Source organism: Perognathus longimembris, unplaced genomic scaffold, assembly GCF_023159225.1.
Source record: "Perognathus longimembris pacificus isolate PPM17 unplaced genomic scaffold, ASM2315922v1 HiC_scaffold_5535, whole genome shotgun sequence".
Classification (NCBI taxonomy): Eukaryota; Metazoa; Chordata; class Mammalia; order Rodentia; family Heteromyidae; genus Perognathus; species Perognathus longimembris.
The window spans coordinates 56,475-73,792 of record NW_025960973.1 but is presented as its reverse complement, the minus strand read 5'-3'; the positions used below and the strand labels follow the sequence as shown (position 1 = coordinate 73,792).

At 40.6% G+C, this 17,318-nt stretch overlaps 1 protein-coding gene across 1 annotated transcript; it reads right to left on the bottom strand.

The window, feature by feature from the left end:
* Positions 1–372: 372 nt before the first annotated feature.
* On the bottom strand, positions 373–16,940 carry LOC125345335 (melanoma inhibitory activity protein 2-like). The gene is given in 7 exon segments (XM_048337561.1): positions 373–643; positions 756–956; positions 5,763–5,909; positions 5,912–7,013; positions 11,500–11,586; positions 14,361–14,494; positions 16,566–16,940. Coding segments are annotated over 7 exon segments (1,914 nt in total). The 5' UTR covers positions 16,681–16,940; the 3' UTR covers positions 373–515.
* Positions 16,941–17,318: the final 378 nt, after the last annotated feature.

The window sequence follows — 17,318 nt, the reverse complement described above, 5'->3', positions numbered from 1 at the left end:
AGCCAGAAGTGGCGCTGTGGCTCAAGTGGCAGAGTGCTAGCCTTGAGCAAAAAGTAGCCAGGGACAGTGCTCAGGCCCTGAGTCCAAGGCCAAGGACTGGCCAAAAAAAAAAAAAAAAAGAAAAAAAGAAAAGAAAAGAAACTGTGTGTGGGCTGGGAATATGGCCTAGTGACAAGAGAACTTGCCTTGTATACATGAAGCCCTGGGTTTGATTCCCCAGCATCACATATAGAAAACAGCCGGAAGTGATGCTGTGGCCCAAGTGGCAGAGTGCTAGCCTTGCGCAAAAGGAAGGCAGGGACAGTGCTCAGGCCCTGAGTCCATGGCCCAGAACTGGAAAGAAAAGAAAGAAAGAAAGAAAGAGAGAGAGAGACAGAAAGAAAGAGAAAGAAAGAAACTGTGTGCATGTAAGATTTCAAAGAGAAACCAATATTGTAAGAAGTTTATATAGGATAAATCTACACAAGCATATGTTGAAATCACTCTTCTACTTAATAAAACAAGTAAAATTATTGCTAAACAAAATTGTAAAGCCAGCTTACCCTTTCTAGCAACATGATAACTGATGAAAATGCAGAATTCATGAGATTGTAAATGTCAATTTGAAATAAGTACTTCAGAACCCGAAACCCTGTAACATCATCTGTTGATTAACCAAAAAAAGAAAAAAAAACAATAAGTTAAAGTTTGCTATGTAAATTTGAGTGCATTTCTTCCTTAAGTGGTGAATTGGAGAAGGAATACCCCATTATTACCTTTCTGGAGAATGTGGTTTTGCAAAGATAAAGCATTATCAAGGGAAGCCACCTGGCTGCTTTGGATAAAGTTTTCCACAGATGTATCTGTTTCCCCCTGCTCAGACACTTCAAGGTCTCCCAATGATGTTAGTTGTTCAGCATTTTTACAAGATGAGGTTTGGCCATGTGTTTTTTCAGGTATTCTCTCAGGTAAGTCTATTTCAGAGATAGTAAATAAATAAATATAAATAGATAGATAGATAGATAGATAGATAGATAGATAGATAGATATGTCTTTGTGAAAATACTTGCTTTATATGGGCATCCCTTTATTTTTCTCAGAGGTCGTTCTTGAACTTTTGTCTTCCTCTGTGAGGAAGAATGCACAACAGCTTAAGGGTAGCCAGCATTTGTTTCTGTTGTGGTGCAATAAATTACCACAAGCTTGCTGGCATGGTTTGTAGAAATATGTGTGTGTGTGTGTGTGTGTGTGTGTGTGTATGTATGTGTATATATATATATATTACAAGTGTGCACATAAAAATCCAAATGTACCGGACCACATTCCTACTGGAACTCTAAAGGAAAATATTTTGCCTATCCTTGCCTTTTCTAGAAGCCTCCTACATTTGTAGCCTACATCTCTTGAGCTCAGGATCCTTAAGCACATCTGCAAAGTCGCGTGTGTGTGTGTGTGTGTGTGTGTGTGTGTGTGTTGTAATTTTATTGTTATTAACATTTTGTACAGAGGGGTTGCCATTTCATAAGTCAGGTAATTTCTTATTTGGGACAATGTCACCCCTTCTTTGGCTTTCCCCCAGTTACCTCTCCTATCATTACCCACAGGTTCCATAGGTCATTTTCCACACAGAGTATACAGAATCACACCATGCAAAGTCCAGACCCTGGCACCATGGAGGGACCTTTATTCAACCTACAACCTAGCCTCGCCTTTATTCCTTGGCCAAGAAAGAATTATAAAAGCTGTACAATTGCTGAGGAGGTAGCTTAGTGGTAGAGTGCTTGCGTAACATGCATGAAGCCCTGGGTTCAATTCCTCAGGACCACATAAACAGAAAGCGTAGCATGCATGAAGCCCTGGGTTCAATTCCTCAGGACCACATAAACAGAAAAAGCCAGAATTGACACTGTGGCTCAAGTGGTAGGGTGCTAGCCTTGAGCAAGATGGGGAAAAAAAACTCCATTGTATTCAATTTTTCACTTTTTAATCTTAAAAACCATGATTTAAATAAAAATAATAAACTGGAGATGGTGGTGCACAACAGTAATCCCATCAATCCTGAGGATGAGGCAAGAGGGTTGTGTATTGAAAACCAGCCTAGGCTACATTACAGGACCCTGTCTCAAAAATAAGCTGAGTGCCAGTGGATTGTGCCTGCAATCCTAGCTATTCAAGAGGCTGAGATCCGAGGATCCCCATGCCCAGCCAGCTCAGGCAGGAAAGTTTTGTATTACAAAGTTTGACAAAGAAAAGCAATCCTAGAACTTACAGCAGTTAATCTCCAGGTTCCAAAAGCTAGTCCCCTGTAGCATGCATGTCTGCCTCTTGCACTAGAGAATATAAAAACAATTATCACTCCAAAGTCTCACGGGATTGCTACAGAGGTAGAAGATTCACTCCACTACTGAAGAAACTTTATATGCTATTGGCACAGGAAGGCGCCTGTCTCTTTAGGATGTTTGAAACATCCTAAACATGGTAATGAAAAGGCGCCAATCAAGCGTCATGCATTTTCCTTTTTCTGTTGTCTTACAGGTTCACTAATTTCACATTCAAGCCTTGGCTTCCCTGTTCATGCCATGTCCATTTATTATATCATTATTTACTCTATCAAATCACACCATTGAGAAAGTACATTAAAAGAGACAGTGGGGGTGGGGGGCATGCCTCAGGTCATAGTGGCCAGCCAATGAGTGAAGAAAGCAAGCATCAGATACCCAATTGGAGTCCAGTATAGAACAAAAGGAAAGAAGGCTGGAAGTAAAGGAGGGAGGGAGAGAGGGAAAGAAAGAAAGAAAGATGGATGAGAGGAAGGAAGGAGGAGGGGAGGGGAAGGGAGGGGAGAACCAGCTGAGCACCTGGGGCTTGTGCTTGTAATCTTAACTACTCAAGAGAAGGCTGATGGGCTGGGAATATGGCCTAGTGGTAGAGTGCTTGCCTCAAGAGAAGGCTGAGATCAAACCCAGCCTGGCAGGAAAGTCCATGAGATTCTTAACTCCACTGAACTACAAAAACAAAAAAGAAGCCAGAAGTAGAGCTGTGGCTCAACTGGTAGTGTGCTGGCCTTGAGCACAAAAGCTCAGGGACAGTGCACAGGGCCAGAGCAGAAAAGAAAAGAAAAGAAAAAAAAAAAAACCCAACCCTGGGCACTGGTGGCTCATAGCTGTAATCCTAGCTACTCAGGAGGCTGAAATTTGAGGACTGGGTTTCAAAGCAGTTCAGGCAGGAAAGCCCATGAGACTTTTACCTCCATTTAACCACCAAAAACAAAAAGCAGGGGTTGGGGATATGGCTTAGTGTCAAGAGTGCTTGCCTCGTACACATGAAGCCCTGGGTTCGATTCCCCAGCACAACATATATAGAAAATGGCCAGAAGTGGCGCTATGGCTCAAGTGGCAGAGTGCTAGCCTTGAGAAAAGAAGCCAGGGACAGTGCTGAGTCCAAGCCTAGGACTGGCAAAAAAAAAAAAAAAAAGCAACAACAAAGTGGTACTGTGGATCACAGTGGCAGAGTGCTGGCCTTGAGCTAAAAATCAAGCTCAGGGGCTGGGAATGTGGCTTAGCAGTAGACTGGTCGCCCAGCATGCATGAAGCCCTCATTCCTCAGCACCACTTAAACGGAAAAAGCCAGTAGTGGTGCTGTGGCTCAAGAGGTAGAGTGCTAGCCTTGAGAAAAAAAAGAAGCCAGGAATAGTGCTCAGGCCTTGAGTTCAAGCCCTAGGACTGGGGGAAAAAAAAGAAAAGGCTCAGGGGCAGTGTTTAAGCCCTGAATTCAAACATCATAACTAACCCTATCCAGCCACCCCCCCAAAAAAATGGTGTCTGATCTGATTTAGAGGAATTCTGATCACTTACATTAACAGATGTCATATATTTTAGAGGACACCGTGTTAGTTACTAATTAACGAGACTGGGTTGTGTAAAACAATGACACAAAGTAAGTCCAAAATGTGTTCTTTCCAGTTAGTGCTCTACTTGCAGCATTTTACCTATTAACTGGAGATAAGAGTCTCTCAGATTTGTTTGCCAGGGCTGACTTGACTGGCTTCAAATTGCAATCCTCAGATCTCAGAGTCAGCTTGGTTTTGAATTGACTAATCAAACCAGATTTTGTTTTGTTTTGTTTCCAGACTGAATGTGAAAACCAAACATTCCTTTAGAATGTCAAAACTTTGGAACATGAGAATCTCCTTTCAACTAGCCTTTAATAATCTCTGCTGTTTGTTGTCATCCACCTTTCTCATTTGGAAAAGGATTGGAATCTAAATGTCCACATGCTGGAAGAGGGAGGATGTTGGTGAAATGCAGAGTTCACATTTGGGGGAATGGTAAGGTGTGATACGCAGTTCTGGCCAGTTCAGAAAATCAACTGGTTCTAATGGAAATGGGTTTCCTTCAGAGTTTGCACTGTTCTTGGCCTCTTATGAAACATTTGCTGTCATTCTACAGCCCAATTGTTGCTGTATTATTAGTCAATATTTGCTAAATTTCACATCTATCCATCATAGACACCTCAGTATGGAGATGTGCAGAAGCCAAGTAAAAGTTCCACACAGTTTACAATCCTAGTGTTTTTCTCTTTTTATTTGGATGTGGATCAGAGCGGCTGTTTTTGTTTCATTTTGTTTTGTTTTTACTTATTTATTATTCGTTCTGGTCTGTTTCTTAGCTTCTTTACTCGGGATACTTGACCCTCCACTACTTAAGCCACAGCACCATATCTGGCTTTTTGATGGACCTCACTGACTTTAACCTGCTTGGACTGGCTTCGCCCAGCCTCCTGAGTGGCTAAGATTATGGGGTGAGCTTCCAATGCCTGGGTTGTTTGGGTTTTAGTTAAGACTTTTGCTTTGTAATCCAAGCTGTTTTACAACTCGTGATCCTCTTGCTTCCCAATTGCTGGCATTCCAGCTGTGCACCACTGTGCATGTCTGATCCACATGTGTTGAATCCAAAGTTGCTAAATTTTCTGGACATTTAGAAATAGAAGTGTCCTCTGATGTTCACTTTCTTCTACCGCCTTCTGGTAAAAATCTCAGAACTAAGAGACTTGAGGAAAGCTGAAAACCTTTTACCTTAGTCTTGCTTGAAATCCCTACTACCTTGTATACTTAAAAGCCTTGTTATTGTAGTGCTCCATATGAAAAGTAAAGCATAAATGCAAGCCTCAAATTAAAAATTTTCAGAGGCAATGTATGGCGATACATACCTACAATCCAGCATTGGAAGACTCAAGCGGGAATCATATCTCAACTTTGAGGCCAACTTGGACTACACAGCAAGACTCTCTCTCTCTCTCTCTCTGTCACACACACACACACACACACACACACACACACACACACACACAATCATGGTTAAAACTAACCTGGACCTGACCCTCATCTTCAATTAATCGCCAAAAAAGCCAGAAGTGGAGCTATAGCTCAGCGGTAGATTACCAAGCCTTAAATAAAAAAGCTAATCAAGTCCCAGTATGGGCTCACACAATAAAATTACAATTTATGTTCCAGAGCCAACTAGAAACTGATAGAACGATGGTTGTTATGGGCTAAGGAGAGTTTAGGAAATGTGGAATTTCTCAACTTTTCTCATGTGTTGAAAATGAACTATGTGGGTGGGAGGGGAAAACTGGGAGGGAAGGAAGGGGTGACAGTGCCGCAAAAGAAATGGAATCTTCATGGGACATATCACTTTAACTCCTATGTATGTCACCTTTAGAATAATAATTTTCAAATGTTTTCATTATGTCAACAAATAAATTCTAAATCTTTTCATACCAACCTGACCAACGGTGACTGCTTCTCAGTAGCATGGATTCTTCCGTGTCATCTGTGGCATGATTTTCAATTGAAGACTCTTGCATTCCATCATTTTCACCTTTATTATTTTCATCCAGTATCTGATTTGAATATGGCAATTCTGCTTCTCTGGAGTGTTCTGGAACCTCCAGGGGTTATCAAAATTATGTAAGATTTTCTTCAAATATAGTGTGTCATCAGAATCATCTGTTTCCTCTAAGACTCCTTCCTTGTGTATTTGATCTTCTGCTTCCATCACTTTGATTATGTTTATTTCCTGTTCTTTATCAGGCTCAGAATCACTGGCTGGAGGATGTTTGTGTTTATCTAGCCCACTATCACTGTTTTGTCCATCATCTGTTATCATTTTCTCTTCATCAGCATATACAAAGCCTAGCATGCCAAAACCAAAATCAAACCAACTTGACTTTTGAGTGGAGCTGTCGTTCATGATTGTGTCCTCTTTCCCTGTTGTTATTTCTGTCCATGGAACAGTGGCATCTTCCTCTGATGATTTAGCATCAGGAATATCTTGGAGTAGTGGATGGCTTTCTTTGGACAATAACTCAAGTTCTGTACTCTCCTCTCCAAAACCTAAATAACTTGTAAATCCACCACCAAACCAGCCAGTGGCTTGAGATTTGAGAGTGTGCTCTAGCTCTGCAGCTTGTTCTGAGTCTTCCTGTGTCATTGAAACGAGATGGGGTGGCTCTGAATCCAATTCAGATTCAGGTTCTGAGGCATGTTCTGTTTGGGACTCAGCATTGTGTGATTCCTCCAGATCGTTTCCATCTTCCACTGCTAATTTTCTACTTTGAAAAGAGTTTTCATGTACAGATTCAATAACTGGTTCAAAAGCCTTGTCTTCAATTTGTTCTTCTCCCAGTCCAAACTGTTCTCTTCCTTCAGGCAGGGTGGAGGAGGTCACGACACCTTCCACTTCTGCAATCTGGTCCTGCCCCCTTCCAGCTGCCACTTCTTCCCAATCTCTTGGCTCACTGGCACTTGGGATTTTTCCAGGAGCCTCTGATGCTACAAATTGGTCTGGAAGTACAGTACTTGCAGAAGTTTCATAAAATCCAGACTGTCTTAGGAAACCACTTGCAAATGTACTATATTTTTGGTCTCCATCTTCTTTATATGAATACATTTTTTCACCATTGCCGCTGTTTAACTCACTATCTTCACTTTCAAATATATAGCTCTCTCCATGAAGACAAAGAAAGTCAGATTCCTGAAAGAAAAAAAAAACATAAATGTACTCAACCATGGTTTCTCCCCAAACCATTCAAAGTGGATGACAATGATTTTCTTAAGATGACACAACCAGCTCAGCCACAGAACAAAAGCTGAAACCAGATCGTCTCATCTTAAATACATTTACAACTGAAATACATATTACAAATACATATTAGAACCGAATTCTAGGAGTGAATGTAGAAACGTAATGATAAACATCCTTTTGTGTATGACTTATTATTACATAGCTCAGAATCAGAGAGTATCAATGCTTTGATCTTGTACATAAACGCTGATGGCCAGACATACGTGTTCATATAACCTTGCACTTCCTACGAGTATTCTGAGTGGACTCAAGGATTATGATCTGCATGTGGTCCTCCCATGGCTGTACTGGAAATTCAACCCCCAAAGCAACAGTGTTAGGAAGTGGGACCTAAAGAGAAATGCCAGGGGAATACCAGAAATACCAGAGGGAATGAATGCATCCTGCTATTATATAAGCAGGTTCATGATCATCAGTAATTCCTTTAGAAACATCACGGAGGACTTTCTATGGGTATTATTTTTTGCTTTTTTTAACTGTTAATTTTTTTTTTTAGCAATACTGAGCCTTGAACTCAGGTCTTTGTGCTTGCTAGGCAAGTGCTCCAAGATCTGAGCCATATGATATATATATATATATATTTTTTTTTTACATATATATATCATACACACACACACACACACACACACACACACACACACACACACACACATATATATGTCTTTACATTTGGTTTGAGGGGCTGGGGATATGGCCTAGTGGCAAGAGTGCCTGCCTCATATACATGAGGCCCTGGGTTCGATTCCCCAGCACCACATATACAGAAAATGGCCAGAAGTGGCACTGTGGCTCAAGTGGCAGTGTGCTAGCCTTGAGCAAAAAGAAGCCAGGGACAGTGCTCAGGCCCAGAGTCTAAGCTCCAGGACTGGCAAAAAAAAAAAAACAAAACAAAAAACCAAACATACATTTGGTTTGAAAACTCAGCATACTTTTTTTTCCTGCAGCTCTATGGAGGAATTAGCACAGAAAAAAAAAACTGCATGTAATTACTGTATCTAATTTAGTGATTCGAGGACAAATTTAGTGATTTGGGGACAAATTTAGTGAATTTTAATACTGATATTAAACATTACCTCATCCAGGCAAATAAATAACTTATTATGCCTAACATTTCCTGAGAGAGAATAATATCGAAGCTGTGGACTAAGGGATAAGAAAGGAGGGGGAGAGACAGGTGGGGGGCAGAGAAAGCCAGAGAAAAACGAGAGGGGGTAACAGTGTTGGACAAGAAATGTCCTCATTGCCTTTCTTGTATAACTGCAACCCCTTTCTACAACACGTTACAATAAAAGTTGAAAAATAAAAATAAATTTTAAAAAAGAAAGAACCAGGAGGCTGGGAATGTGGTTTAGCGGTAGAGTGCTTGCCTTGCATGCATGAAGCCCTGGGTTCGACTCCTCAGCACCACATACACAGAAAAAGCCAGAAGTGACGCTGTGGCTCAAGTGGCAGAGTGCTAGCCTTGAGCAAAAAGAAACCAGGGACAGTGCTCAGGCCCTGAGTCCAAGCCCCAGAACTGGAAAAAAAAAGAAAAGAAAGAAAGGAAGGAATCCAAGAATGGTAATGCATGCCTATAATTCCAGCACTTGGAAGATGGGGACACAAGAATCATGACTTCGAGGCCTGTGTCCTATATAGAGTGACTCTGTCTCCAAACAAAAGCAAAAAAAAACAAAAGGAGGCTGAGCTCTAAGGATCGCAGTTCAAAGCCAACCCTGGCAGAAAAGTACCCATGTGACTCTTATCTCCAATTAACCACTCAAACACTGAAAGTGGCACTGTGACTCAAAGCGGTAGTATGCTAGCCTTGAGCAAACAAGCTCAGGGGCAGCACCCAAGCCATGAGTGCAAGCCCCACAACCTGAAGAAGGGGAAAAAAAGCCTAGGGAAGTGAAGAATGCAGAGAAAGCGTTCTAACAGGAAGAAGAAAGAGAGTGCAAAGGCCAGTTTGTCTGGTGAAAAAGGGAGATGGTTCTGAGGCAGCGGCCGGGAGCGAAAGGAGAAGCACGAGCAGGGGAAGCTGATCCAGACCTGGGAGGCCAGAAGGATGAAGGGCATTGCACCAGGTCCAGGGGAAAAGCCAAGAAGGGATTTAATGGCCTGAATTTTTTTTGGTTTTGTTTTTCCAAGATCCACTGCTTTTGGAGAATGGCTTGAAAGATGGCAAATTTTAAGCAAGCAGAGCAGTTGGCAGTCTATTGCAGTATTATAATCAGTGGGACTCGGGCTACCATTCGAGAAGACAGTTTACCTACAGGTATATTATAGAGACAGAACTGAGAGGACCAGTTATTCTACAGGAAACAGACAGCTGGTAGTTGATCCCAAAGTGTGTGTTGGGAAGAGCCAGACAATAGATAATTGAACTTAACTAAATAAGCTCACTTCATGCTGAGGTCATTTGTGGTCAATTGGCTTAACGTGGAATCTGAATTCAACTGACTGATCACGTTTTTTTTTTTTTTTTTTTTTTTTTTTTTTTGCCAGTCCTGGGCCTTGGACTCAGGGCCTGAGCACTGGCCCTGGCTTCTTCCCGCTCAAGGCTAGCACTCTGCCACTTGAGCCACAGCGCCACTTCTGGCAGTTTTCTGTATATGTGGTGCTGGGGAATCGAACCTAGGGCCTCGTGTATCCGAGGCAGGCACTCTTGCCACTAGGCTATATCCCCAGCCCCTGATCACGTTTTTTTAGAGTTGTTATACAGCTGATATACAGAGGAGTTACAGTCACATAAGTCAGGTATTGAGTACATTTCTTTTTGGACAATGCCACCCTTTCCCTCACTCTCTCCCAGTTTTTCCCTCCCATCCTCACCCACAAGTTGAATAGCTCATTGTCAACAACGTGTCTAGTGAGTATCACTGCTGCATTTGTTGATTCTTTGTCCCATGATTTCTGTACCCTCCTCCCCTCCTCCAAAACAGATAAATGAACAATACCAAAAAAGAAAAGAAAGCAAAAGAACAAAACCTCTTGTTTCCATCTCTTAGAGTTCATTTTGATAAATATTATTTTGTATGATGAGATGCACATAGGTATTGCCCCTTTGTATTCCTCTCTCATTTGGTCTCACTGCGTGTGAATGCCTACAGTCCTGTATAATTTATCATATCTAGGTCTACCTTCTCAATATGAGAGAAAACATATGCCATTTGTCTCTCTGAGCTTGGCTCCATACAAGTGTATACATTAAAAAGTTACCTTTTTTTTCCAGTGGGACCAAAAGTTTCATTCAAGGGAGTTAAATAGCTCCCTGCTAGAGGAACTATTCCTCTAGCTCATAAGTCAGTTGTTTTTTAATTCCTGTTCTTATTATCAAGTTTAACATTATTAAGATTATGAAACTCCAGCCAGGGACTGGGATTATGGCCTAGTGGTAAAGTGCTCACCTCGTATACATGAAGCCTTGGGTTCGATTCCTCAGTACCACATACATAGAAAAAGCTGGAAGTGGTGCTGTGGCTCAAGTGGTACAGTGGTTGCCTTGAGCAAAAAGAAGCCAGGGACGTGCTCAGGCCCTGAGTTCAAGCCCCAGGACTGGCAAAAACAATAACAAAAAAACTCCAGCCAGACACTGGTCCTGGTTTCTCAAGGGGATGAAAGCTGAGAATCATAGTTCAAAGTCAATTGAGGCAGACCAATCGCTGAGACTTTTATTTCCAATTACACAGCAAAAAGCCAGAAGTGGAGGTATGGCTCAAGTGATAGAGCACTGACGTTGAGCAGAAAAAGCCAAGCAAAAGCACAAGAACCTGAATTCAGGCCCTATAAAGGATATATAAACATGAGATCTAGGGAGTGTTGTAGGAATAAACTTCAATCCTAGTAGGACAATGGTGTTCGTAATTATACCTGACACTCACATAGTGCTTACTAAGTGCAACTCTATGTACTTTTCGTATACTCATGTTTTCCTCAGTAAATTTGAAGTGACACTATATTACAGCCATCATTTCCATTTTACAGATGGCAAAATTAAGGCACATAGTGCCACTTGTACAGTGAGTCGTTGAGTCAGGCTTGAACTCAGTCCATCCTAGTATCCATTCAACTGTCTGTTAATTGTTCAAAAAGTAAAATCCTTAACTGTAATCAGTTCCATCTTACCATCTTAGTCACATAAATTATTCCAAGAACAAGTCCTCCACTGTCCAAAAAGAAATGTACTCACCTGACTTACATAACTGTAACCCCTTTGTACATCACCTTTATAATAACAATTTAAAATTTTATAATTTTCATCTTTAAAACATTTCAAAAATGAAAAAGTCCTCAGGCCAACTATTTTATACATCAATTGTACATGGTACACAATCAATGGACACTTAGTCAAGAAAGTTCCATTTAGTTCACAGCTGAGAATGAGTTGACTCACTTTAGCTGATATTTCAGCTTCTTCATGTATGAACACCTCTTGTTCCTGGACTGCATCTCTGGGGAAAAATCCAAAGTCTTTTCCTTTCTATCAAAACAAAGAAATGAGATTACCAAAGAAGACTGATTAAACAATAACTACTAAGCTCAATTTATCCCTGTGATGATAACTTTCATCTATATCAAGTCACAAAACATTAATTGGCAATCAATTGCCATCTAAAGAAAGTGAGTCCAGTAACTTGTGGCTCATGCCTGTAATCCTAGCTACTGAGGAGGCTGAGATCTGAGGATCATAGTTTGAAGCCAGTCCATGCAGGAAAGTCCGTGAGACTTTCACCTCCTATAAAACTTCCCAGAAAAAGCTGAAGAGGTAGCTCAAGAGCTCAGAGACTCAGTGACCGTGCCTGGGCCTTGAGTTCTAGCCCCAAAAAGAAAGAAAAAAAAAGATAGAAAAGAAAATCAGCAAAACAAAAGAACAAACATGGGTAGGAAAATGCTTTTATTATTTAAAAAAAAAACAATAATTTAAGGGCACAATGAGCTAAACTATAAAATGACACAATTTTAAATTAAACTTTGGAATGTGGGCTGGGGATATGGCCTAGTGGCAAGAGTGCTCACCTCTTATACATGAGGTCCTGGGGTCAATTCCGCAGCACCACATATACATCAAATGGCCAGGAGTGGCGCTGCGGCTCAAGTGGCACAGTGCTAGCCTTGAGCAAAAAGAAGCCAGGGACAGCACTGACACCTGAGTCCAAGGCCCAGCACTCGCCAAAAAAACAAACAGACAAAAAAACCCTAAACGTCAGAATGTAAAGTATCAGATACACACACACACACACACACACACACACACACACACACACATCTTCTTTAATGATCTTCTTTGCCCATGTGTTCTTAAAATTTATACTAATAGACTTAAGATACCAAACAAGGAATGGGATGATAGCCTACATGGAGCTGTAATCTATGTGACATTTCCAAACTGTCACAATCAGGTAAGAGCTTTTAACACTAAAGACTCACAAATGAATTCATCAAGATTGCAAAGGTCCACAAGTCCTTAAGGGAAGATTCAGTGCTAGTCAATCTTCCTGAACCTAAGTTGGTAAAACTAATTATATTAACCCCGATCAAGAGCATGTAAGACATTCTTTGTTTTTCTTTGTGCCAGACCTAGGGCTTGAAATTACATTCTAGGTGCTGTCACTGAGCATTTTTGCCCAGGCTAGCCCTCTACCACTTGAGCCACAGCTCCACTTCTGGCTTTTTAGTCATTAATTGGAGATAAGAGTCTCATGGACTTTTTTGCCCAAGCTGGCTTCAAACTTCAATCCTCATATCTCAGCTTCCTGAGTAGCTAGGGTTACAATCATGAGCTACCAGTGCACAGCCATTCTAGTATTTTCTCTCTTAATAAACCAGGAAGAATGCTTTCTTTGCCTCTTAGGACACCTATTATGTTATTTCTTTTTTTTTTTTTTTTTTTGGCCAGTCCTGGGCCTTGGACTCAGGGCCTGAGCACTGTCCCTGGCTTCCTTTTGCTCAAGGCTAGCACTCTGCCACTTGAGCCACAGCGCCGCTTCTGGCCGTTTTCTGTATATGTGGTGCTGGGGAATCGAACCTAGGGCCTCATGTATCCGAGGCAGGCACTCTTGCCACTAGGCTATATCCCCAGCCCATGTTATTTCTTATACCTGCGTTATATTCTTCCAATGACTTCAATATATAGGCATTTGTAAGTCCTCATAAGTTGTAAGGAATGCTGGGCACTGCAAAACAGGGCAGGTCTGGCCAGGCAAAATTCAGCCACCAGTTTCAGATAGAATTTGCTTCTCCAAACAAGGATCAAAAATCCCAGAAGGGAGAAGTTGGTGTGTTTGCAATGTGGAGATGATGTTGGTCCTGCCTGTTCAGTTTGAGAGTAAATCACTTAATGTAGACTGTTATCATGAAGCATAATAATACAAGCAATGATATACGCCATTTTCAACTGAAAACATTAATCACAAGTTTCCTCTATTGTATAATCTGAAAGAGAATTCATTCTTCCAGGTATCTCGATAGACTAGGAATTTGGGCCAAGTAAAAGGGTCTCCCAATTGATAGTTGGTTTTCTATAAACAGTTTAAATACTTCACTTCTCTAGGCTACCAACTTTTCTGATGATCTTTTCAAAAACAATCCAGCCCTTAAAAAATATTAACTAAAACTTCTGAAGATATGGTTGGGTCCCACCACATAATCTATCTTAGTACCTCTAAAGTATCTCCAAATAAATAAAAAACTTAAGCTCAAAGAATCATAAATTCTCTGAGTACTGATGGCTCTCTCTCTCTTTTTGTCTCTCTCTCACTCTCTCTCTCTCTCTCTCACACACACACATACACACAATCATAAATGCAAACCAGGTACCAGGTACCAGGTGCTCACACTTGTAATCCTACTCAGGACTCTGAGACTAGACGATTGAGGTTTGTAGCCAATCTGAGCAAAAGAGTTTAAACAGCCAAAAGTCAGACTACAGGTATGGCTCAAGTGGTAGAGCACCAGCCATGAGCTACATGCCCTGAGAGAGCTCTAGGCCCTGATTTCAAGCCCCACTAAAAAAAAAAGTATGTATGATGTGTAAAAAATAAGTTTAAGGTATTCCCTTTTTTCCTCTATCTCAAGGAAACTGTTTTCTCAAAGCTTTTTTCACAGGAATTTTGGAATCACTATTGTCTGTGTAAGGTCTCTTCGCTCTTGTACAGTCCTTTGAAATCCTTAGTTCTTTTAGAAAGGAAAAGCAGATATCCTTGGGCAAGTTGGTCATTTTTTTTCTACATCTAATTCTTTCGACGAGATACTTACACTTCCTGCCCACAAATCTTCTCTCTCTCCCGAAAGTTTAATATAAACAGATATTTCTTCTCCCTCAGTGAAGTTCAGGTATCGACAATCAGGTCCTGTGAAATCTTTCATGGCTAAGACTCTGCTGAGTAAAGCTATGTACATGTGTAAAGAAAAACATACATACTTCAAATTAAAATGTTATTGTTCCTCTTTTGAACTACTTACTTTTTATTTAACAAGAATCGCCCAGGCTGGCCTTAAACTAGAGATTTCCCTGTCTCTGCCTCCCAAATTCTGGGATTATACACATGTACTACTCTGCCTGCCTCTTCTCCCATTTCCCTTCCTTTAATGCATCCTACATTTTGTTTTCCAGTGCTGGGCTTGAACTCCAGGCCTGAGCACTGTCAACTGAGTTTCTTTTGCTCTAGGCTAGCACTCTACCACTTGAGCCACAGTGGCTTTTCCTGTTGATGTGGTATGGAGCAATCAAACTCCGTAGGCCAGCACTCTACCACTAAGCCACACTCCCAGCCCCACACCCTACATATTTTGAAATGCCAATTTCTTGACGTTCTTTACATTCTCAAAAAGCTACATGAACTTCACGATGGGAACAGAATGAAGCGCAGAGCTCAGTATTCAAGAATATCCATAAACGATTTTAAAAGAACCTCCTTCTATTCCTTTACACAGATGGGGCAGGGGCGGGGGAGACTCTAAGTAAGCTAGTAAATCTGTCATCTCTGGAATATGTCACCCTCATTCTTCAATCTGTAGCCAAGGGAACTTTTTACTTTCTTGTACTGTTATGTTATGTATTGTTATTTCCAGACATTGCAATAATCTAAGGAAAAGAATCCATCTCCAGCCACAAATGAGCCTGTTAGCTTAGATGAGAGAGTGGAGCCAGGTTTGTACTGAAGATTTGCAGTACAAAGTCCTGTCTGCTAAGCGTTTCCTCCTGCTTTCCTCAGCCTAGAAAGCCCCGTCTCTCTTCATGCCAAGCTCATGTCCTGTTTCCTCCTTGAGGCTTTCGTCATCCCAGCCTTCTCCCAATGTCCACTTGACCTGGGGCCCTTCATGTGCACCACTGTGCTCTGCTTCGTGGTGATCTGAGTTATCACCATTAAGTGCATCGGACACAGAACCCACCACTCCCCTAGACCAAGCACCTTCAGTAACCATGAATGAATCCCATCGACCATGCTAGGGTCCACCCTCCAATTCAAAGACTCAGATAATAATAATCATAGCGGTGCTCAAATGATACTACATGTATAAAAGTAAAACGCTGTGATTGTTATGCAATGACAGTTAAAACATTATACAGTTACTAGACACTTGCATGTTCTCTTTTTGTGTCAGGCAGTAAGAATTCTAAAATATGAGATGAAGGAATTACTACTGTAAAATACCATCTCTGCATATTATACATACACAACAAATTAAGACAAATCTTCACTTGTAAGTATGTTAGTTGGAAATTGTGTATGTATCAACCATATTTCACATTTTTGTTTGAATGACACAAAATTAGAAATAATTCACATACTAGAATGTAACATATTTATAACTTTAATATATTGAGATGCAACTATTTTGTACAATAATTCCAGTACCAAAAAGCTAAATTCTCAAAGATTAAAATGGAAATTCATTTTTCTTCATGGTAAATCAAGTTTAATATTTCATGGCGTAAAATTATATCCTACACTTATTTTAGCATTTTTACATAGTTAAAGACACAGAAATGACTAAATAAATCATGATATTTTGAAATGAAGACACTAAATTTATCATGATAATTTGAAATGAAGACTTTTTATAAACTCATGAGAATCACAAAGATCTAGGAGAAAAGAAACTTTTCTTTGTTGTTTTAAAATTGCATTCTTTTTGTTTTAGTGAATTTTAAGAAATTGATTTAAAGAAATCAGTCCCAGTTCTCTTTAAAAATGGGTGGGAGGAAGACTGATTCTTATGGTTTAGAGGGAACATAACCTCTGATATATTTCTATATTAACCTTGTCTTTGGTCCTTTTATACTTGTTTCAAACAGAATCACAAAATATTTTGTCACTAAAATCTTTTTTTTGTATCAATCTCTACTTCAGTATTCAAAGCTTTCACAAAAGTGTTATTTTTAACACACCTATCTGCAATAACATTTGTATGAGATTTCAGAGCCTTCATTTAAAAGGAGAAGAAAAGTGGACTTACTTGTACATTCCAGGTCACCACATTTTTTAAGGTGTGACAGAAGTTTGGTGCCTTCCAGACACTTTGCCAGAGAAATAACCAGAAGAAGGATTCTGTGCAGCGAGAGCTCAGCCATGCTAAAATAAACCGGGAATCCCAAAGGACATCTACACCAGTGGTTCAGATTGTAGACATGCCAGCCACAGCACCAAACGTTCTTCACCAAATACCAGAGGAAAAAGTCTGGCAGGTGTTTGGTTTTTTAAAATACTCTTGATAGCTACATTCCTCTACTCATAAATAGGCTTAATGTGAGGAAGAAAACACTCTGTTCTCAAGCTGTAGAGTCCGGTATCAGGTAGTACACCAAGGGTTAATAATTAACAGGGATTTTTTTTGTTGTTGTTGGACTAAAGTCTTATATAAAGGTGGCCCCAGGAAGCAGACTGTTTAAAGGCCCAGGACAAGCCTCCCTGAAAAGGCAGTTCATCTCTTTCCCGACAAGAAGTACAAACCACGTATTTGCTACAAGCAAATGCCAGCTTCAACGGAGAAAGTGCATGGTTGTGCATAAAAAGGATGGCTCTAAATTCGGATTTCAACTTATTTCCAATTAGCCAGAAAAAAGCCAGAAGGGGTGTGGTAGTAAGCCAGCCTTAAGCAAAAAATGCAAAATGAGAGTCCAAGGTCAGAGTTCAAGCCCCAGTACTGTGCATACACCCCCCCATACACACACATGCACATACACACACGCACACACACAAACACATGCAC